This window comes from Pelophylax lessonae (genome assembly GCF_965119305.1).
Source record: "Pelophylax lessonae genome assembly, chromosome: 1".
NCBI classification, from domain to species: domain Eukaryota; kingdom Metazoa; phylum Chordata; class Amphibia; order Anura; family Ranidae; genus Pelophylax; species Pelophylax lessonae.
Window position 1 is genome coordinate 681676733 of NC_138768.1, and position 24794 is coordinate 681701526.

Consider the following 24794-nt stretch of genomic DNA (forward strand, 5'->3'; position numbering starts at 1 on the left):
ACCTAATGTGTTCCCACATTCAGGAGTCAGGACATATAAATCTAAAATAGTGCCACGCTGCTCTCAAGTCCCTAATTAAGCTACATATATAGTGCAAAACTAAAACTCAACGTGTATCAATCAATATAAATCACAACACCTAATATGCCACAATATGTACATATACTGTATATGCATAAAAAGTCTCTAACTATTGATTTACAGTAAAATATCCCAGAACCTCTCTAGTGATCCGCCCCATATGATAAATTCATGTGCCCCACCTCAGTGTGTCCAGCCTCTCACCTCCTATTATGGACCTATGAGAGGTAAGGGCCACAATGCACTTTCCCCTAAAGGGTTAATTGAATTTCCTTTCTCCTCTCCCCCTCCGACCTGGGATCTTTCATGCAGACACCAAGGTGTATACCCCTTTAATGTATACCCCTTTAAGGTATATTTCATCACGGGATACCTGACTAACCTATGCTGACTAACCTGTGCAAGAAAGATGTATATACTTATCTATTTTCATAATAATGTAATCTTAAATGCAATAATCAATAAACACTCCCAAATTGTCTTTACCATGCACACTGTGCCCTCTTGACTCCAAATCTGCCCCACTTCAAGCATAGACTTCTTAGGTTGCAAGAGGTCAATTACACGCTTGTTTATGAAAGGAATTAGATTCACCACTCCTCCACATACATAGAATTACTGGCATGGAAAGGGTAAATTGGCCAATTCATTCTGTTTTCCAATATAGCGCAGAGAAAGAACAGCCATTATAGTGCTCACTGTAAACGTCAAACCATGCTACATACAAACCACTCATGATGTGGAAGTAGTGACCCAAAAATAAATGTGCAGACACCATTTCTGGCCAAGCAACTTCCCACATTTAAAGTGGAAGCCTCTGAAGAAGTCCCGCTATTGAACACAACACATCAAATTAAGTTACACCAGTGACGTTAGCATAGTATGGGAGGAGTCTAACACAAAGTGCCTAGTAGAGCAAGACAGGTTACACACAGTGCTGTTATAATATTCTCTAACCCAGATTTTGTCATAACGCTATCCTCTTATGTTTATTGTAAGTGTTTTTATTCTTTTTAGCAAGTAGATAAACTATAGCAGAGAGCACTTTGGTTTTCTATTTTCTCTTTGAGTTTTATTGTGTATAGGAAGTAAGAGACCCTATTAATCCTTAGAGGTGCAGTTTTCAGATTTATTGTGGAATGGGAGTTTAACCATTTATGACACATACTAAGTGGTGTTTGACTTCCTATTTTCCAAGAGGTCCTTAATATGAGGTGAGCAGATTTGACACACTACATGTTGGATGTACATCTTGCATAACTCCCCAGGAGCATTTTGAGAATAAGGTGTGAAGTTGCTTGGCAAGATGTTTAGATGTCTGCACAGTTATTTTCGGGTCGCTGATTTGACATTATATATGAGCAGTTTGTTTGTATGTGTAGTGTAGTTTGACATTTACAGTGAACACAATGATGTATGTTTTTTCTCCAAGTGATACTGGCTAATAAGATGAATTTGCAATTTTAACCCTTCCACTACAGTAATTCTGTGGCTGTGGAGGAGTGGTGAAGTTTATTCCTTTTATAAACAAGTGTGTGCAGTAATTGATCTCCTGCGACCTAAGAGGTCTATGTTTAAAGGTGAGCAGGTTTGGAGTCAAGTAGGCACATTGCGCATGGTGAACACAGTTTAAGAGTATGTTTATTTATGTTTGCACTGAAGACTACATTATTATCATCTCATACACATTGGACTATGTTTTGCACTTTTTCTGGTATTGGACAATATTGATTGATCATTTTTGTTTCCTTTTGGACACGCGTCAGTATTTTTCAGGTAACTTGGGAGGCTGAGGTTCTATATAATTTATATGGCAAGGATATTTTCATCAGCGCTGTACTATATTTTGACATTTACACAGACTGCAGGACAAACATTTTGCTGCTGACTGAATCTTCCAAGCCCAGTGTTGCCCATTACCCAAATTTTTCTTATTACGGTGTAACAAAAAGGAGGAGAAATCCACCTAGTGGGGTCACAGACAAGAATAAAACCAGATAGAATTCCTAAATCTTCTCCATTCTATCCAAAATAACATAAAATGTCTAACCTTGGGTTTTAAAGAAACATATCACAAACCTTGGCATGTCAAATTGAGTATAAGATTACAACATGAATAAATAAAGATTACCTTCAGTTAAAAAAAAAAACCTTGTGTAAAAATGATCAGCAGATTTACAGATAAGGATAAATAAAATGTATATGCAAATCTCAATTCTTCGTGTAAGACCCACTGATTTCCTGAGCCTTTCTGCTGGTCATTAACAGCATCCATTAAGTTAAATCACCAATGGGGAGACCCAGGATGTAATGTAGGTGGTGCCAAACACAATATTTACAAGTAAAGTTTGCGTTTGAGTATCATTTCGGCTGTTGATATCTTTGGATCTACTGTTGGTTTTAACATACAGTTTTCACTGTTTATTACTTGTGACAGGTTTACTTGTGACAGGTTTACCTCAATGTCTAAATTTGTTAGATTACTTGATTTACTGTTTGTCTTTGATCTCTGTATTTCCTAACACATGTAATATTTTTCTATTAAAGAGCAATACAGTACAGTATATTTTGCATGAATTTTATTTCAAAGTATTTTTTTATGTGACGTTCACATTTTGAATTGTTGGTTAGGATTTATTCATATTATTTCATTGACAGATTTTTAAATTCTCCCTCTAGTGGCTGTATGTCAGATAGGTGTAATTTTCATCCCTGCTGAAGGACTGTTGAGAAAGGAAGTTACTTGTTACCCCCTTTCTCAACAGTCCTTCAGTAAGGAGGAAAATTATACCTAACAGACTGTATTGTTTTTACCGCTCTGGACAACATGATGGAGATGAGTGGCCACTTAACAGTTCACCAAGATAAAGTGCCTATTGAATTTGGGCTTCTTTCTACTAGCTACCTTAGATCAACAGGCAAGCTCCAACAGGAATCCCAACTTAAAATTCCTATGGTTATGGGGTAAGAATATTCATTTACTGTTACATCATTGTCCCAATATGGAATTTTTTATACTTTGTTATTCAGTATTCACAAGTGGTTTCCCTTGGAGCCTGAGTTCTCTACTTAGAGAGGTGCTTCTAACACTGTTTAGGAAAGTGTAGATCACTAAACTTTCCTAAAGAGAGTGGTAGCAGAACCTCTCTAAGTACAGAACTCAGGCTCCAAGGGAAACCACTTGTGAATACTGAATAATAAAGTATAAGAACTTCCATATTTGGACAATGATGTAACAGTAGATGGGTATTCTTTCCCCTTAACCATAGAACTTTTAAGATGGGATTCCTGTTTTTCTTTTGGAGTATTTTGCCATCTGATTGAGTGAAGTAGCCTAAGCATAGTGTGGATTGGCTGGTTTACCTAAGCCAATGTTTGGAGTGAGCCACTTTGAATTCTGACTAATGCAAATCTGTTGGCTCATCTCTAAAGACTGATAGACATGCACTGAGAGAGAAAACAGTATTGCACAATCATTATGCAGCACTACTAAGCAGAAAGTATAGCCAGCATGTAGTACCGGCTCCCCCCCCCCCCCCCCAAAAAAAAATGACATGCCAAATATGGCATGTCAGGGGGTTAGGACTACATAATGCGGAAGTTCCACTTTTGGGTGGAACTCCACTTTAAGGTTATCACATAGACATTCATATCTGAAAAAAATTTACTTCACTAAAGTTTTTCTTTAAATAACAAAGAATAAAGACAGTTATGTTTGTATTTCTATAAAGTATTATTTTTTCCAGGGACTTTGAAGGAAATAATATTCCAGCCTTAAGAAACACAACTTTCAACTCCTGTATTACTTTAACTGTTTTGTAAGTATTCCCTTTGATAATACTTTAATAAGCCCCTAAAATATATATTGTGAATTGTCATATTGTACATAGGTAGTTTAGTATGAGGGCTGTTTTGTAAGTATTACCTTAGCTAACAACTAATTTAGTACTCATAATATATTCTAATTTGTCATGTTGCATATAGGAAGTTCAGTATAGGGACTATATTTACAAAATTACCCACAAATAAAGAGAATTTTTAGACTTGGAAATATACAGTGCTCAATCTTTTTAACTGACCTACAGACTAACCTGGTTTTGGCAGCCTGTTCTCTACCTCAATACCTAACTTAAGAAATGCTTGTTAATATTTTTTAACCCATAGTCTTATACATAAGAAATAAGAGATTAACCACTTTAACGCTGCTCACTGTGCTGCTACTGTGGCACAGTGGCTCGTTATCGTCTGGCAACGTAGACCTACGTCACCAGACATTCCCCTCTATCCGAGGCGCGCGCACCGCCGGAGGCTCGCTCCCGCTGTATTCAGTCAGAGCGGGAGTCGGGCCACAGGAGGAGCGGCGGTGATCACCACTGCTCTTCCCCGATCTTCGGGGATCGAGTGTGGAGATCCGCCCGCTTGTGTAAACAAAGCGGGCGGATCTCCTAAGTGACAGGCAGGGTCAGATTGTAAGATTCAGCATAGCTGAACCTGCGATCTGTCCCTGTGTCACATAGTCCCCTCCCCCCACACACGTTAGTAAGCACCAGGCATACATTAACCCCTTGATCACCAATAAAAGTTAACCCCTTCCCTGCCAGTGTCATTTTTACAGTAACAGTGCATATTTATAGCACTGATTACTGTAGTAATGTCACTGGTACCCCCAAAAGTGTCAAAAATGTCAGTCAAGGGTCCGATCTGTCCGCCGCAATGTCGCAGTCCCGCAAAAAATCGCAGATCGCCGCCAGATCGCCGCCATTACTAGTTAAAAAATAACATAAAAATTACAGACATTTCCCGTAGTTAGTAGCTGCGATAACTTTTGCGCAAACCAATCAAAATACGCTTATTGTGATTTTTTTTACCAAAAATATGTAGCAGAAAACAAATTGGCCTAAAATGTAAAAAAAATTTGATTTTTACATTTTTTGGGGGGGTGGGAATTTCATATAAAAAAATTTGAAAAATATTGTTATTTTTTCAAAATTGTCGCTATTTTTTTGTTTATAGCGCAAAAAGTAAAAATCACACAGGTGATCAAATACCACCAAAAGAAAGCTCTGTTTGTGGGGACAGTGTCGCATGACCGCGCAATTGTCCATTAAAGTAACACAGTGCCGAATCGCAAAATATGGCCTGGTCAGGAATGGGGTAAAATCTTCCGGTCTTAAAGCGGTTAAAAATACACTCATTGAGAATTTTTTTGTCAAAGACATGTAGCTAAATACATTTTGGCCTAAATATATGACAAAAATTGAATATATTGGATATTTTTTAACTGTCAAAGTAAAAAAATATTGTTATTTTTTCAAAATTGTCGCTTTTTTTTATTAATATCGCAAAAAATAAAAATTTCAGAGGTGATCAAATACCACCAAAAGAAAGCTCTGTTTGTGGGGAAAAAAAGGACGTAAATGTCGTTTGGGTACGGCATTGCATGACCGCGCAATTGTCTGTTAAAGTCGCACAGTGCCGAATCACAAAAAGTGGCCCAGACGTAAGACAGCAAAATCCTCCGGTGGTAAAGTGGTTAAAATGTAATTACATCTAAGGCCTCATGTACACTGCTGCTGATAAAGGGACGTTTAGGAGCAGTTGGGTGTTTTTTCAGCAGCCCCTGAACTCTCCTCTATGTTATCTTATCTGTCCATGTACACTGAGATGTTGATAGTCGTTTAGAATCAGTTGAGTTTAGTGGCATTTTTTTTTAAGCAGAAAAATTGGTTTCAGATGTACGTTTGTCATTTGAAACGCCAAATGCTTGTAACAGCATTCAAATGCGTCGAAACGGGGTAACTCGCGTTTATAAGTGTTTTGTTTATAGGTGATATACAATGGGGATACATTTTTGACCGTTTTACAATGTAAAAACACTTCCAAACGCAAATGCCGCTAAACGCGCATAAACACGGCATGGAAATGCGCCAAAACTGATGTTTTTTATCCGTCGGTTACTAGCTGTCAAGTTCCAGTGCTCAGGAGAGGTTTTCAAACATCCCATGTACATGAAGCCTAAGGAACAACTCCACCCAAGCATATTTCTCAATGTTTGGCTAGCTATGCAAGATTCCATCCCTATCTGGTTTTCACTGCTGTCCAGCGAAAAGATCTTTTCTCACCCCTGATATCACCTATCTGTGCCTACTGTTGTCATTATGCCTATAAGGATTCCACAAGCAGGAGCAGAGTGCAGTGTTCACTAGCGGTTTTTCCACAGGAAACATGCAGGCCAGGCATGGTTCCTTATCTGAAAAGCTGATATTGGCAAAAGGAAGGCCTCCAACTGTGGACCTGGACAACAGTGAAGCAGCAAAGGGGGATTAAATTCTGCCCAATACCATCTAAAATGCAAAAAAAATGGTTTGGTTAGAGTTGCTCTTTATTCAAAACTATATGCACAAAATGAACTTTACTACAAAAAAAATTGCAAGGTCTAGCCCTTCTTCCACACAAAGTATATGAAAACACACTGTTTTGGAAAAAGTATTATTTTACATAAAGACCACTGAGCTAATTTTTTGCCTTGGATTTGTAAAGAACTTGTGTGAAGTAATCTGACACTGTATAAAGGATTAACATAAATTAGCATTTCCTTATGCTTCATATTTAGGGAATAATTGCATTCATTACTATACATGGCATTGGGAGCTAAAGTAAATCTATTTACCATTCTATCCTATTATACGGATTATTTCACCAACTATATTTCAAATCTCAAGAAATACAGTATTTTTCCTGCATAGAGCAAAATTAAATGAACACTAAGTTTTATTTTGTCTTAAATGAAGGCAAATATCCAGTGTATGCATAAAATTGCAATGCTTAATGCAAAGCTTTGCTAGATAAGATTAACACATCAGCATTATGTAAATGTTATTAAAATTTTGCCTCATGAGAGGTACTCTAGAAAACTAAGAATGAGAAACCAAGAGCAGAAAGCATCTGGAAAAGCCGGGATACCAATAGTATGGGTTTCATTTACATAATTGCAATGTGTTGCCTTAGCACATTGGAGAGCCATTCGAAATGCATGGCAATGCAAGTTTGAGCGTTACCTTGTGTTGTGTGAAAGGACCTCTAATTATTGTTACATGTTTTCTTAGGTCCATGAAGAAGAAAATAATCTCAGTTTTTTTCTACAATGGCCAAACACCTTCATTTTATTACAGTACGCCATTAACGGAAGAAATACAAGAGCTTACCACCTGAGAAAGATTCTTGTTGATTGTCATGCTGACCCTCTTGCTTCAGTACCCTTTTAGTCACTGACTTGGAACAGGCATGCAAATCAAGAATGTCAGAAGCCTTATAGGTATACTTCATCAGTGGCACAAAGTATTGGAGCAAAGGGTATAAGGGTATAAGTATGACAGCCAAGCAATTAGAATTTTTAGAAGAGGAGGTTAGCAGTGGTAGCTTTCATATTTCCTCCATGTTAATTAAATGAATACCCTGGTCAGGGTGGAGATGCAGAGGGCTCTCATCACCTTGGATAGCTCTGATATAGTCTGCATGGAGTGCTTGACATTGCTTCCCCTTCCCCAGCTCACAGGTACACAAGAAGTTAAAGGGGAAGGTCTGCAAAAAGGCCATGTAGCTTGTACAGGAAGGCTACAGGGGTAAGCGATCTGGTAAGAAAAAGCTTCAGGGGTACCAGAGAGCTTGTGGACGAAGGCTGCATACAAAGGTGGCCCTTGGGAATTTCTATGTTAGACCTTGCTAATCAAGGTAGTGCAAGGTCTTGGATTACATGTGCCTACTGCCCCTAACTCTACCTTTTAGACCATGTTACACTCATATTTATGTTGTAACATGGTTGCCAGCAGAACTTCCCCCACCCCAAACTGGCCCCCCTCTGACAGCATGTGGATTTCTTCTCCCTCGCCTTTGCATTTTTCCAGTTATGCTGGGTGGAGGTGCATCGATATTTAGTTTAGCACATTAGTAAAGATCCATAAAGGTCCAAAATACATAATCCAAAAAGTAGTGGTCAGGAGTAGGTGTGTCTGGGTGCTGATTGACAAGCTGCAGGCTTGTAAATTAGCAATGACAACAGTGACATCCACATCATCTCAAGCATGGAAACATAGAAAGTGATGGCAGAAAAAAGACAGTGTAGTCCATAGAGTATGCCCAATTTTATTTTTACTTTCAATAAATTTTTATTAGTTTTCAAAACAGTACAACAAGAATCATGAAGGTATACATAGTCGCAATCACAATGTTTCCAACAAAACACATTGAATTAGAATTTCAGAACTCAGTCATCAACAAAGGAAAGAAGGGTTGTTATCTCAAAAGTAAACGTTAACAAGCTATAACTATTCAAGTTGTTTCTGCAGTGGTTGTACTCGTGTTCCGGGTGACCCAGCCCCTGTCATGGGGCGGGGGTGAAATATTTGCTAGTGGTCCATATGTGCCAAGTAGAGTGGAATTTGGTTCCACCGTGAATCGAGTAGGCGTAGGCCTTCTCCATAGTGTATTGAAAATTAACCATCCTGATAACTTCTAGGTGGGATGGGGATGTGGTCTGCCTTCAGTGTTTGGCAATAAGTGTCCTGGCCGCTACCAGGATGTGGAAGCATACTGTTCTCATATTTAAGGGTATATTATGTATTCCCAAGTTTAGTAATGCCATGTCCATATTGGGTTTGGTAAGTATGCCCGTAGTGGTCGAAAGCACCTCAAACACCCTACTCCCCCAATTTTATTTTTAATACATGTTTTGTTATTTATTTTTTATTAGTTAGCTTTTTTGTCTAAGTATAGATCTATCTTTGTCCCAATCATGTTTAAACCCATTTACTTACTACTTTAGTTGACTGGCTCACTACTTCTGCTGGAAGTGTATTCCAATGCAATGCATCAACTACCCTTTCAGTAAAATAATACTTTCTAAGATTAGTTTTGAACTTTCCTTCAGTTATTTTGAGGTCATGTCCCCGTGTTCTTGATTTTGGTTTCATCTAAAAAATAAACTGCCCTACTGAACCTTATTCACCCCCTTGATGTATTTAAAGGTTTCAATAATGTCTTCCCTTTCCATTTTTTCCTTCGGATTGTACATAATAAGTTCCTGAAACTACTCTCGATATATTTTATCCCCCAAACCTTTCACCATTTTTGTTAGTAAGTGAGGTCTCCAGAACAAGACATAGTATTCTAAATGGGGTCTCACTAAAGACCTATATAGAGGAATCAGAAGCTCTTTCCTCCTGCTGGTGATCCCTCTGGTGATGCATCCTAAAATTCTATTCGCTTTTCACTGCCTGGTCACACTGCTCATTTTGCAATCATCTGAAATAGGTACCCCCAATTTTTTTCCTCTGTAGTGCTGGCCAGCACTGTACCCCTAATATTGTACTCTCTCAATGGATTCCTTTTCCCTAAGTGCATTATTTTACATTAAGAATTATTGAACTGCAGGCTCCACTGCTTTGACCAATCTTCCAGCAAAGCCAAATCATGTTCCATGTTACAGACACCTCCAGAGATATCAACCCCATTACACACCTTTGTGTCATCAGCAAAAAAGGCACTGTAGTGCAAACAGGCACAAACTACTTGAGAGTGCCAACTCTACTCTGAATTCAGCAGCACTGCAGCATTGTTGCCACACCATCACAGGAAGCTGCATGAGGTAGACTTCACTGTCAGGCTCAACAGATATTTTTTAGACTTTGCATGTTAGCTAAGAATAAACTGTAAGTGCAGATATACTTCTAATTAAGTGCTTCAGCACATATTTTTTGGTTATGAGAGATCATAGTTCTACCTAAAAGCTCAAAAGAACTGCCAGTTCTAATTAGCTAACTTCAAAACAAAAGGAATTTTGTTTAGAAAGCAGCCACATCCTGATTAAAAAGTGTCCACTGTTAGTATGCAAAGAAGAACCCTTGATTTCTGAGTTTAACCAATTAAGATTTTACCCCCTTCCTGACCAGGCCCTATTTTGCGATTCGGCACTGCGTAACTTTAACGGACAATTGCGCGGTCCTGCGATGCTGTACCTAAACAAAATTGATGTCCTTCACCTGTGTGATTTTTACTTTTTGCGCTATAAACGAAAAAAAGAGCTTAAATTTTGCAAAAATAACAATATTTTTCAAATTTTTTATATGAAATTCCCCCAAAAAAAAGTAAAAATCAAAATTTTTTAACATTTTAGGTCAATTTGTTTTCTGCTACATATGGTTGGTAAAAAAAATCGCAATAAGCGTATTGCTTATTAGTTATTGCGTTTACTAACTAAGGGAAAGATTTTTGTAATTTTTGTTGTTTTTTTTTTAACGAGTAATGGCGACGATCTGCGATTTTTTTTGCGAGACTGCGACATTGCGGCGGACAGATCGGACTCTTCACAGACATTTTTGACACTTTTGGGGGTACCAGTGACATTACTACAGTAATCAGTGCTATACATATGCACTGTTACCGTAAAAATGACACTGGCAGGGAAGGGGTTGACTTTATTGGTGATTCAGGGGTTAAGTGTGTCCCTAGGGGCGTGCTTCTAACTGTAAAGAGATGTGGCTTGTGATATAACAACAGAGACATACGATCCTACTTAGCAGGACGGTATGATCTCTGTTCTTACACAGCGGAGAATGACAGGCGGCTGTGTTTACATCAGCCGCCTGCCTTTCTCCCTCTCCACCGGGAGATCACGGGTGGCCGGCGGACATCGGGTCCACCGGTCGCATGCGCGGAGATGTCCCTGAACGAGCAGGGGCGGGAGCGCGCCTCCGGCGGCGCGCGCTCGCCCCCTAGAGCCTCATAGGCTAGCGACGTAGTACTAAGTCACTTTGCCTGTGAGGGGCTGACTGCCGCAGTAAATATACTGTGGGCGGTCGGCAAGTGGTTAAAGCAGTGGTATCTCTGCAGAGGTCTGGCACATCCCCTGAGTCAGAGCTAGGGCTTTCCAAGTAAAAGAGAAGACTCTCTGATACAGAACTGTGTATTAATTGGATATAAAAGAAGGCAATGTGCTAAGTTAATCTGTCAGTATCCAAATTTACTTCATAATGTAATGTTTACGAGTACATCTAAAACTCTTTGATAGTTTTGGATAGTATGGGAATCGGTTATAAACTCACAGAAACTGGACGGGAAAACAATCTGACAGAGACACGGGAAAATATAAAGACTTAACAGCTGCTAAGCTTCCTGTTCTCTACCACAAAAAAAAAAATTGTTGTCTGGACTTAACTCTTTAATTCAGGGAAAGTATCACCATTTAAATAAAATTCTCTGTTGCACAGGCATACAACATACCATTTGTTTTACAGAGTTCTACGAAAGAACAGAATTGGCGCAATAAGTGACAACACCTTTTCATATCTCTCCAGGCTGGATGAGCTGTAAGTACAGTATGTGTCAACTTTACATTTTACATACCAGTGTTTGATAGAGCATTTCAAGATTTTCTGTAACCATGACTACTAAAATAACCCATAGCATTCAGCAAAAATAATTACTGCCTACTTTACATCCATTTATAATCTTCAATACAGGGAATTTTAAAGCCCAACTGCAGGGGGAAATGTAAAACTATCTTTTGCAGTGGGTCTGTGCTTCCACTGCAAGGGTCAATAGTTTGTTTTGTCTAGGGAAGAGAAGAAATAGTTTTGCTTGCCTGATCCTCCATTTCCCCAGCAGATGGCGTTCCCCCAAACTCCACCGGTGGTCTACCTGACAGCATCATCACATCCAGTGCAGGGCTATGAACCCTGCTTTGCTCTCTTGATCATGTCAGAACCCTAGACTGCTGGTGAGTGGGGGAGAAGATGCTGTAGGGACCGGTCTTGCTGCAGGGAGAGAAGGAGGATCAGATTAGTAAATCTTTTTCTTTTATTTCCCTAGACCGAATTGAGCAATTAACACTCGCAGTGAATGCTCAGGGATCATTTTTAAGTTGTCCAGAGTGGGCTTTAAAAACCTGCAGCTTTATCTATAAACTATTAAAAAAAAAACAAAATTGAAAAATATTACACTAAAGCTGGCTGAACGAAAAAAGCAAAAAGATTCCTCCATCCACCTAAACGTGGTGGATGGAGGAATCACCCTACCGGGACATTGTATTATGACAGCAGCAATTACAGCACAGATCAGTGGCTGCAGCTGCTGATTGAGAAAAAATTTTCAGCATGTCCCTAAGACAGAAGTCACTCAAATAATCAATCAACTTCTGAAGCACAGGGGCAGCCACAAATCTGCTACCTGGAAGGTTAAAATGACTGTCACTGTCATTTTAACAAAAATCTTCTCATTTTTGTTCAATCATTTTTTTTAAGGCTAACCACTTGCCGACCGCCGCAAGTACATATACTGCGGCGGTCAGCCCCCCCTATGGATACGTCACTTGCCCGTGAGCCAATAGGGGGCGAGCGCGCGCCGCCGGGGGCGCACACCCGCCCCCCGCTCGTTCACTGCCATCCCAGCGCGAGTAACCGGCGGCTCCGATGTCCGCCGATCACTAGCGATCTCCCGCTGGAGAGGGAGAAAGGCAGGTGGCTAATGTAAACAAAGCTGCCTGTCATTCTCCCTGGTGTAACTGCAGAAATCATACGATCCTTCTATGTAGGATCGTATGTCTCTGTGGGTACATCAAAAGCCATGCCCCTTATCAGTTAGAAGCACGCCCCTAGGGACACACTTAACCCCTGGATGTCTAATAAAGTTAACCCCTTCCCTGCCAGTGTCATTTTTACAGTAACAGTGCATATGTATAGCACTGATTACTGTAGTAATGTCACTGGTACCCCCAAAAGTGTCAAAAATGTCAGTCAAGGGTCCAATCTGTCCGCTGCAAAGTCGCAGTCCCGCAAAAAAAAAATCGCAGATCACCGCCATTACTAGTTAAAAAAAAAACAATAAAAATTACATAAATCTTTCCCTTAGTTAGTAAACGCAATAACTTTTGCGCAAACCAATCAAAATACGCTTATTGCAATTTTTTCACCAAAAATATGTAGCAGAAAACAAATTGGCCTAAAATGTTAAAAAAAAATTATTTTTACATTTTTTGGGGGGGAAAAAATATGAAAAATATTGTTATTTTTTCAAAATTGCCGTTTTTTTTTTTGTTTATAGCGCAAAAATTGAAAATCGCACAGGTAATCAAATACCACCAAAAAAAAGCTCTGTTTGTGGGAAAAAAAGGGCCTCAATTTAATTTGGGTACAGCGTCGCACGACCGCGCAATTGTCCGTTAAAATCACGCAGTGCCGAATCGCAAAATAGGCCCTGGTCTTTGAGCAGCCAAATCCTCTGGGGCTTAAGTGGTTAAAGCATATCTACAAGAGAGGGGACATTTCTGAATATACTAACTGTAAGAGCATAACATAATGTGAAACCTCTTTTAGAAAAAAAAGCTAATAATGAAGTTACCATGTTTGGTCAAAAAGATCTGACAGTAAATGTAGCACTTAAATCCTGTAATATTCAAACATACAGGGTTGGTAGCAATTATTTGATGGTAGGAAAGAAACAGGGAGGGCAATCATGGATTTCAGGTGGGTCTGATCCATTCCCTTAGACCATAATAGTCAAAGGACACAGATCAATTAGGTGGCCATCGAAGTTTGCCAGTAGGTAGAAGCTCCTAACAATTAATTACTGTAGGTATAGTATTCAAGAGATTCACTGTAAGTTTCTTATTTCAAAATGCCCAGTGAAGTCAAGTTTTAACTTCATTCAGTGAAATAAGTCAACCAAGCTCTCGCTATAGTTTTATTCATGGCCATCAAATGTGCATCACTGGTTTAAACTTATGTTTTGAGATGCCATGCATTTAATGTGTTTTACATGTTTTATTTACCTGTTAAAGCCTCTCTTAGGTTAGTTAGAGGATGTCTTTATTTTTAACTATCCGCAGAAATATTGCCTTTAACCCCATCCCCCATACACAATCTAATGTGGCTCATTCCTTAAAGCTCAGATCAGGGCTAAACATGTAGGTGGGGTGCAATGTAGTGCTCCTGAAATAACATATACAGTCCAAATGCGATGAAAAAACTTGTATTAAAATAATGCAAAGACAGTTCACAATAAACCCAGCGGAAAGTCAACCTAGCCAGGAACACTTACAGATACAGCAGCTTGTAGAGAGAGCAGGTTTCATCCAAACTGACAGCGCCTGTTAGGAGGGCCAGAGCATGGCCTGGCCACCTCGCACCCAGAGGGATGTCCAGAGAAGTTGCAAGTCCTCCACTTTCCCTCCTCGTCAGGAACCTTTCCCTGCCTCTAATTATGTCCCTGCCAGGCAGGGTACCTGTCCGTATGATACCCACTCACAAAAATGCATTCCAAGCCTTGGAGTGGAGCCAGGGTCCTTAAATAGGCTCTGCCTGACCCAAGATGACTGCTAGAGTCACATGGGAAAGCAGCATCCAACTGGATCGTTTCCTCAGTGACCCAGGAAACCACAGAGGAACCATTATCCTCTTGACTTACTCTCCAACTGATGTGCCATTTCAGAATAGCGCCACCTGCAAACAAATATTGTCGCAATCAGGATTTATATGTATTCTAACTTGAATCTTAGTCCCCTTTTTTCATTTATTCAATATCTGTGCAGTAATCCAACATGAAACAATTCTTGAACTTTGCCTCTGTGCAATAGTTTCGTGTAATACAGGCCAATCACTCTTGATTGTGAGGGGTGATTGGTCTTGTATCCACCCCACTATAGTTTTCTGCATACAGCCTATAGGGGGAGGACCTGCTGAGTCCCACCACAGCTCAGCTTTCAGTAAAGGGTAACCACAGCAGGGTGATACAGTAATAATATCACTACCTTTACAAGATAATATTTGGGTTTTAAAAAAAACATTCCGTACACATAAAGTGGATTTATATACTTTGTAGCTATTGAGGAATATATTTAACCACTTGCCACCAGCCCACCGCCAAATGACGGCGGAGCGGTGCGGCTCTCGTTCTGGGACGACGACATATGATGGCGCCCCAGATCAACCGCTCTTGCGCGCCCGCGGAGCACGCAGTGCGGCGATCGTGGCCGCGCCATGTTTCTAGGACACGACACAACCCCAATCTTGGTAAAGAGCCAATGACTTGGTTTTTTACCCATGTGATCAGCTGTGTCCAATCACAGCTGGTCACATGTAAACAGGGAAGTGCCATTTACCAGCTCTCCTCGACTCACACTGTCAGTGTGTGGCAAGTAGAGCTGATCAGTAGCTCCTTCTCAAAGGGGAGTCTAGGACAGGTAATCAGGGCACAGTGCCCACAATCAGTGCTGCCAGTCAGTGTCCATCAGTGCCTGCTCATCTGTGCTGCCCATCAGTGCCCATCAGTGCCACCCGTCAGTGCCCATCAGTGCTGCCTGTCAGTGTCCATCAGTGCCACCCGTCAGTGCCGCCTCTCAGTGCCCATCAGTGCCACTTCTCAGTGCTCATCAGTGCGGCATATTAGTTCCTCCTCATCAGTGCCCATAAGTGCCACCTCATCAGTGCCCATCAGTGCAGCCTATCAGTGCCCGTCAGTGCCGCCTCATTAGCGCACATCAGTGAAGGAAAATAATTACTTATTTTCATAATTTACTGACCGAAAATAGGAAAATCTTTTTTTTTTCAAAATGTTCTGTCTTTTTTCTTTTTTTTAGTAAGAAATAAAAAAACCCAGCTATGATTAAATACCACCAAAAGAAAGCTCTATTTGTGTGAATAAAATGATAAAAATGTCATATGGGTACAGTGTAGCATGACCGCCCAATTGTCATTCAAAGTGTGACACCGTTGAAAGCTGAAAATTGGCCTGGGCAGAAAGGGGGTATATTGAAGTGGTTAAAGTAACATTTATTTGTGCCTTGAGTTTTACTTTGACTGTTACCTTGACTGTTTACTTTGACTGGCACCTCTTTTAATAAATCAGGGCTACTCACAGGGACTACTATCCCAAAGATGATTTCTGACATTACAAGGTTTCTGATAAAATTGCCCGATGTCCAGTCCAGCCCAGAGTCTTTGTGGTTATAAGTGTGTTAAAATGACCACGGATCTAAATAACAATACAGAAACAGAAATGTTATTTGAACTATAAATTACAGCTATGAAGTGAGTTACCATTAGAAACAACAATCTGTTTGGCTCAAATGTTATTCATTTAAAATAAAGAGTCTGTTTTTATACACCAACAGTGTCTGTGTTTCCACGCCAACCAATCCCTTTCTAGCTGAAATTTTTCAAACAAATTAACAAATGGAAGACTCCCATTGTCTGGTTTTACCAGCGATGTGATTTTCTGATTTTATATATATACATGAGGCGCAGTGGCTTAGCTTATAATGAGAGAGTATTTTATTTTACAGCGATTTGGCTCATAACAGAATTGAAGCATTTGACCCATCTTTACTGAAGGACTTGAAAGATTTGTCACAATTGTAAGTTTTTATGTAATACTTTTCTCTCAAGTAACCTGCAGTTGAATTTTTAACATGATACAACAAAATATGTATTTATACTTACTGTATAGTAACAGCTATGTAAAATCTAAAATTAAGATTCTTATAGCATCTCGGTTGGATTTTATTGTTGAAATAATTACAGGATACTGAGTTTCCTTATTGGTTTGATGTGAATGCTATGATATTAAAGAACAACTTTCACAAAATGTATATGTAGATGCTGGATATTGCACATAAGTTCTTACTATGCTTTTGTTTCCCTGTAATTCCCTTTCTGTACAAATGCTTGCACATTAACCACTTTACCACTAGAGCATTTTGCTGTCTTACGTCTGGGCCACTTTTTGCGATTCGGCGCTGTGCGACTTTAACTGACAATTGCGTGGTCATGCGACGCCGTACCCAAACAGAATTTACGTCCTTTTTTTCCCACAAACAGAGCTTTCTTTTGGTGGTATTTGATCACCTGTGTGATGTTTACTTTTTGCGCTATAAACAAAAAAAGAGCATTTATTTTGAAAAAATAACAATATTTTTAACATTTTTTTATATGAAATTCCCCCAAAAAAAGATGTAAAAACCTATTTTTTTTTTAATTTTTGGCCAATTTGTTTTCTGCTACCCATGTTTGGTAAAAAAAAATTGCAATAAGCGTATTTTGATTGGTTTGCGCAAAAGTTATTGCGTTTACTAACAAAGGGAAAGATTTATGTCATTTTTGGTGTTTTTTTTTTTTTAACGAGTAATGGTGGCGATCTGCGATTTTTTTTGCTGGACTGCGACGTTGCGGCGGACAGATCGGACCCTTGACTGACATTTTTGACACTTTTGGGGGTACCAGTGACATTACTGCAGTAATCAGTGCTATAAATATGCACTGTTACTGTAAAAATGACACTGGCAGTGAAGGGGTTAATTTTATTGGAGAGGGAGGGGTTAATGTATGCCTGGTGCTTACTGACGTGTGGGGGGGGAGGTGACTGTGTGAGACAGGGACAGATCGGATGTCCAGCTATGCTGAACACTCCGATCTGTCACTCCCTGTCACTGAGGAGATCCGCCCGCTCTGTTTACACAGGCGGGCGGATCTCCAAACTGGATTCCCCGCGATCGCCGCTGCTCCTCCCCTGGCCCGACTCCCGCCGTGAATGAAAACAGTGGGAGCGCGCCTCCGGCGGCGCGCGAGCGCCGCCTACAGGGGGAGGAGTCTGGCGACGTAGGTCTACGTCGTCAGACCTACAAGAGCCACTTTGCCGCAGTAGTACTACGGTACTCAGTGGTAAAGTGGTTAAATGGCCAAAAGTTTGAGAACAACTTACCTTCACACCTATGCAGTATCAACAAAATGTGTTTTATTATTAAATTCAGGCCTTTTCAGTAAATGGTGCTGCTAATGCTACAGCAATTTAAGAAAATTGTGCACTGTCAGCCTTGTGCCAATGGTTTGGAGAATGTCTCTTTCTGTTCCAGAATGACTCTGCCTCTAAGCACAAATCCATATCCATAAATACATGGTTTGATGAGTTTGTTGTAAATGAACTGGAGTGACCTATACAGAGAAAGACATGACCTCAACCTTTTCAAACACCTTTTGGATGAATTGGAATACCAATTGCGAGCCAGCATTCTCATTTAACTTCAGTACCAGACTTCAAATGGTCTTTTGGTTGAATGGGAACATATTCCCCAAAGACAAAATAACAAAACAAAGAAATCACTACACTAAGGTGAAATCAAATTCAAACAAAGTTGCCAAACATACAGAAAAGAAAAACCAAAAAAGACGCAGCGCTATATTTAAATCAACATAAAAGTGATATCAAAACTTAGAAACCCAATACATCTGTGCAAACAATTCAAACATAAACCATATGCTAGAACAATTAATAAACTCATATAAATGACTTCAAAAGAACTTTTCACTAAAAACTCATTAGTATGTGTGAGTTACATATACATTGATCAATTTGTAAGAAATCAAAATCTAATACAATCTAAATTGTGGCACCAAAAGTGTCCATATAAGAGTCCACACACATGAATGCTGTTGAAAATGCATGACCAACTCCAATCCATGTCTCCCAGTAAGTGATAATATTCCCGCCACACTGCCAAACCACTCATCTAAACAGCTTAACAGAATGATATGACCATTCTTGCAAAATGGTCATGTCAGGCAGGAATTGGATCATCTGCTGGTGGCACTGTGACTCCCAGACATGTAGGTTGTAGCTTCGGTGTCCACCAGCGGGTATCTCTTCATAACCAGAAGTTCCGAACAATTAGTGCTGGTTCACACTATGTCGCTCTGACTTAGGGGGTGACCTGTGAAGTTGCGTGCAGCGCGACTTTGGCGCAACTTGCACGGACTTCATAAAATGAATGTCAATGCAAGTCGCCTCCAGGTCGCCCCGAAGTAGTACAGGACCCTTTTTCTAAGTCGGAGCGACTTGTGTCGCTCCTATTAGAACCGGTCCTGTACTACTCAATGGACCGCGACGGTGCACAACTTGCCAGGCTGACCAAGTCGCCTGACAAGTCGTATTAGTGTGAACCGGCACTTAGTCTTCACCTGATACTGACTGTTGGGAGGGTATTTAGTCACTCCTCTGCTACTTCATCTTGACTTGGTGTTCTGCTTGTGTGTCCTTGATCCATTTGCCTTGTGTTCTGTTATCCTGCTTCTGTTCCAGATTCTTTGCCCGCCTGCTTGAACCTGCACCTGTGTACCCTCTCCCTGTCTCAACTTGTTCCCTGCTCCTTCAGCTTGATCTTCTGTGCATGGCCCTGGCTCTGATACTGATGACAGCTGTTTAGTCTTACCATGCCGACTGTACATAATTAGTTAGTTAGCTTAGTTAGTTTTGGCAATTTGCTTATTGTTCTCTCTCGCTGATTTACTGGTATAGGTTCACTGAGTTTTGGTATTCTTGATATATTGGATGTGTGTTTATATTGTTGTTTTATCAGCATTGCCTTTTAAAAAAAGCACAGTATTTTATACCATCTTTGTGCCTCATGTTCTCTGTGAAAGTCCATACATTTCTGGTCACGCCTGTTTTACAGGATCCAGGCACTTGGTATTCTTTACAGGTAAAGAGTGCTTATGGGGTTAATATCTCCATTTCTGCTGTAATCCTTGAGCAGATACTCAAACATGTGTAGCAGCATTTAAAACCACCCTTCGAAATGTTGTGGAAAGCATTCCCTTAAGAGTTCAGACTGCTGTAGCCACAAGCATGAAAAGAAAAAACGGAAAAATCAGCACAAGGGACATAACTTACAGTCAGTAGGAAGTGTCCTTTGTGCTTATTCTTCTGAAATCCTCCTCTGTCTAGGGCCCCCCACCCCCTCTACCTTTATCTTTTGGTGCAGCATGAGTTTGTAAAGCTAAGAGCCTGACACTGGCTCTCATCAAGAGAGCCCAGCTATGCCAGTCATTTATGCCAACTTCATTCATAGAAGCCATACTGCAGCTTCTATAAATGAAACACAATCAGCTTCCAGGTTTTATTGCCAAAGCTTAATTGAACAAGCTAAAGTTAGAAGATGGTTGGCTACCATACACAGCTGCACCAGATTTTGAGTGCAGCAGTTTTAGTAAATCGTCCCCTTGGTGTCAAACAGGGTGAGCCATGCTAGTACAGACAATGCAAATGGTGCATCTTCTTTGTGCCTGTTGCAATCCAATCAATATCAATCCACGGGATGGAGGAGGCCAAAGCTGCTACCTTGCCTAGGGCTGCAGCATCCCATAATCTGTCTCTTCTTCTTTAAGTATGCATAACATAGTTACCCAAACAGTTATTCAAAAATACCAACTAAGTAGATTAATTGTATGATTATGTTATATACGTAATTATTTTTGGAGGGTCAAAGAAAATGTAAAGTATAATATGATAGTATTTTGTCACCATTATGAACTCTATTACTGAATACTAATATCACTGAATATTTGTATTGTTTTTTTTATTATGTTTTGTTTAATATGTACAGGAATATTTCCTATAACCCCTTGCAGAAGATACAGGCCGACCAGTTTGATTATGTTCTTACATTAAAGTCCCTGTAAGTATACTTTAGGGTAAAGTGTTTAAAATGTTGATACTTTTACCCAAATAGTGCTTTTTTAAACTGACCTGGTGTTTGCCTCAGTACAGTCCTAGCTTTAAATACAACGCATCCTTTCTGCTATTTCCACTTCCACTGTACCATCCCTTAGGCCTGCAGGGCCATGCAGTAGTAAAGGTGACCATAAGTACAATAAAGATTCACTTAAAGCTTACAACTGCACATGATTGGGTGTTTAAAGCTGAACGCTAGGCATAGAGATGAGGCATGACAATACAGTTTTGTGGTCATTAAAACAATAATTATATCTATTTTTAAATAAAGATAGTGTAAGCACTTAAATTTGACTTGGTATCATCTTTTTGATTTGACTTTACGGAAGCATTAGGATGGGGGCAGAGGTAAAGGAGGAGCCAATTAAGCTGTCTGCATGCACATGTGCTGACAATGTGCATACCAAGGAGAGAGTACACAGTGAGAAGATGGATGATTTTTTTCATCATGCTACTGCTGCTTTTTCTCTGTCCAATCACTGGCTAGGGACAGGGAATATGACCTAGCTGCATTTTTAACACTGGCAGACTAATTTCAAGTCACTAGCCTAGCTTTGCTGTCTCAGGAAAGTGGATAAGAGGTGCAGGAACCCTTAGAATTGTTCTATAATTACTTGATATATATCATCAGATATTGTGGTAAAAGTCAAAATGTATATCTGAATATTAGAATGGATGGAGCTGGATTAGGAACTGAACTTCCTCACCTTATATTAAAGGAGATGTACAGCCAAAGCTTGTTTGGCTGTATATCTCCTAAGGATCACAGGAGTGCAGTTCGTTCTGCACTCCTGTGACCTGTTTTCAGCAGAGAGTGGGCTGAAGTCCGCTCTCTGCTGACGTCACAGAAGTCGTTCCAGGCACCGTGTCATCACGACAATGGAAGTCGGGATCTGCCAGGTGCCTGAACCGACACTCGGCTCAGCCTCTCAGTGAATCGCTGAGAGCCTGAATCTGCCACTCCCCGCCCCTCCACAGCCCAATGAGCAAGGAGAGGGCAGAGCAGAGAGCCAGTGACTGACAGTCAGCAGCTCTCTGGTGGAGTTGTGGGTGAGAGATTTTTGGTTGCTTTAAGCAGAGATGGTTGATTGAGCTGGAGTATTTATTGGTTGAACTGGATGGACTTATGTCTTTTTTCAGCCAAACTATGTAACTATGGTGCCCCATTGAGATAATGTGTTCACATATGTTTTAGGGGTCCACCATTACCAATTTTTCTGTATATTTTTACCAGTGTTGGGGTAGTTACTCAAAAAATGTAACTAGTTACTAGTTACTTCTGTAAATTGTAATGAGATTACTTTACTAGTTACTGCATTTGAAAAGTAACTTCACTACTTATTACTTTACTTTCCTCTTTCTTAATTGACCGTGTAGAAGAAGATACATGACACTCTTTCTGCATAGAGTTTATTGTATAAACACAGGCTTTGGGAAACATGAGAACAAAACCTGAAAAAAACAGAATAAAACATAAAGTACAACAAAAAGTCATAAACTTCATCCCTCTCTATTCTTCGAAATAACGATTGTATCCCACGGCTTGGGTAACGCAGGAAAGCGCGTTCCTATAGCCTAGTAAAGTAGTGTAGTTACTTCCTATAGCCTAGTAAAGTAGTGTAGTTACCAATATTAGTATTGTAACTAGTTACTTTACTTAGTTACCAAAAAAAAAGTAATGTAGTTACTGTAATTAGTTACTTTGTAACTAGTTACCCTCAACACTGATTTTTACATAGGTACATTTACAGCTTGGACCAATGTAACTATGCATATACAGTACCATATGTAACAAGAAATGAAAGACTATTTGTCATGCAATTTCTCCTTTTGGCCACAAGATGGAGATAGGGAGATGCTGACTTGTCCATCCAGAAAACGCAGACACAGACAAAAAAGGAGAGTCTCAGGAAGTGCTAAGGTGATTTTTTCAGAGGAAGAGAGTGTATGAGTCAGCAGAAACCCCAAGCTATTTTGGGGATCTCCTGAGTCTGCAGCGAGTTATTGGGGCCATTGTGGTGAGAGGACGAGGCATGGGGCGAGTGGACTCCTGATCAGAGGGGCAACTAACACAGTATTGCCGGGACTGGTGAGCGGGCCTTGCGGCCACTACTTGCTACCAGTGCTAGGAATTAAGCCACTAGGAGCCACTTAACCAGCTACTTAACCCCATAGCTCTAATACTGCTTGCAGGCCTTACTGATGGCTGCAAAGCACGCCAAAAAGCTCCATCAAAACGTAGGACTAAGGACTGCCCCTAGTTGTTAACACCTGTAAGCTCTAACCGCTAGCCAGGTAAGGCAGTATACAGCCCCTGTCTATTCATTTGAGAGCACTCAAAACCGGTATAGAGCCGCTATCATTCTGAACACATTTACAGTTCTTTTACATTGCTTTTAGCTAATGATATAGAAGTTTACTGCTCTTTTTTTCTTTTCCCTTTTCTACTTGGGTATAGTTATTTTACCCTGTTTAGCAGCCTGGGTATGAATTCGCCTGATCTGTGTTTCATTTTGTTGAAATTGCCATTTATGCTAATCTGCACTAATAGATTAAGCAAGTTTATCCCTAACCTGGTGTGTGTGTTTATTTACTGGCAATACCTCACAGCTAGGGGGCTGTGATTGTTCTTGTGCTACACATAACTGTGGGATCCTCGTGGAAGCTGGAAATCACTGTAGTAGGCGCTGCTACTGCAGAGACCTCCACTATCTTCTGAGATGGATCCCCACGGGACCCAGAAGCTAGAGGAGATGCCAATAGTAGCGATGCCTACTACAGCAATTTTTAGCTTCCATGGTCATTGCCCAGGCATGGCATATGCATAGTTTCATTGGCCTAAGCTTAACCAAAGTAAATATGTGAAAATATTCATACCTGGAATTCATCTTTAAAACGTGACTTACTGGGAGTAATTGAGGACAACCTCATTCTAGAGGATTGGTACTATAGAAAATCATTCTAGGATTGAGAACTGTGCAGATGTTAAATAACTTAGATGTATGTGCATAGACTGATATAAGCTCTCACGAGCAGGGTAGTCCTAACCCTCTTGTTTTGAATTGCATTGTAACTGTACTGTCTCCCTTTATATTGTAAAGCACTGCGCAGACTGTTGGTGCTATATAAATCCTGCAAAATAATCAGGGCTTTTTTTCAGCGGGAACGTGGGGGAAGGGGTACTAGAATGTGCTGGAGGGTCTTTTGATGCTGGCTGTTGGGGGCATCTATGGTCACTGGAGGGGTCTATTGCTGTGGGGAGTCTAATGTTGCTGGAGAGGTTTATTGTTGCTAGTGGAGGATCTATTGTTGCTGAATGGGGGGGGTAATTGTTGCTGGGGTGGGTCTACTGTTGAAGGAGGGAGTCTATTGTTGCTGGCTTCTAGGAGATTTATTGATGCATGTGGGGTCTACTGTTGTGGGGGTATTTTTTTGTGGTGGCTCTATTGTTGCTGGATGGATCTAATATTGCTATGGGTCTATTATTGATGGGGGGCTATTGTTGATGGAGGTGGTTTATTGTTGTAGACTGCAGGGGATCTGTGTTATTGCTTTTCCTATCATCAGTATTAAATTCCATACAAATGACTTGGTTGTGTATCCTCTAAAAGGGGCGGCACTGGAAGGTGGGTAGGGGGTGGAACCAAGAGACGATGCTCGGAGGTGGGTAGGGGGCAGAGACAAGGGGTGATTCGAATTAGGGTGTACCTTCACCTATTCCCAGAAAAAAAAAGTGCTGATAATAATAATATCTAGTTTCTCAAACTGCTGTAGAATAGTAAGCTTTATAATCTCCAGACTTCAAATGCACAGTGATGGTTTCTAAGTGCGCTTTTATTAACAGAAACAGTAGATGTTAGAAAGAATAAAGAACACCAGTGATCAATTTAGAAGCAAAGCACATGGCATCTTAGCCAACTGTATATGTACTGTATAGGTTTACAAAAGCTAAGGTTACTAATAGATTTTTCTTTGTTTCCTGCAGGAGTCTTGAAGGAATCGAGATCCCAAATATTCAACGAAGAATGTTCATGCCACTCAAAAATCTTACTCACATGTATGCAATTTTTTCTATATCGCAACTGCTATAAATTGCACAACACATGTAAGGGTTGTCTGGATATAAAACAAATATTTAAACCCTCAAACAGATAAAACTG

At 40.2% G+C, this 24794-nt stretch overlaps 1 protein-coding gene across 2 annotated transcripts in view; it reads left to right on the forward strand.

Annotated features, from left to right (window-relative positions):
* Window positions 1–24794, forward strand: part of RXFP1 (relaxin family peptide receptor 1) — a 567744-nt gene that overhangs the window by 485352 nt on the left and 57598 nt on the right. For both annotated transcript variants that reach the window (XM_082253060.1, XM_082253061.1), the window contains 5 exons: window positions 3828–3899; window positions 11373–11444; window positions 16415–16486; window positions 20507–20578; window positions 24620–24691. In XM_082253060.1, the coding sequence (XP_082109186.1) occupies window positions 3828–3899; window positions 11373–11444; window positions 16415–16486; window positions 20507–20578; window positions 24620–24691 (360 nt within the window). The remainder of the gene's footprint in view (window positions 1–3827; window positions 3900–11372; window positions 11445–16414; window positions 16487–20506; window positions 20579–24619; window positions 24692–24794) is intronic.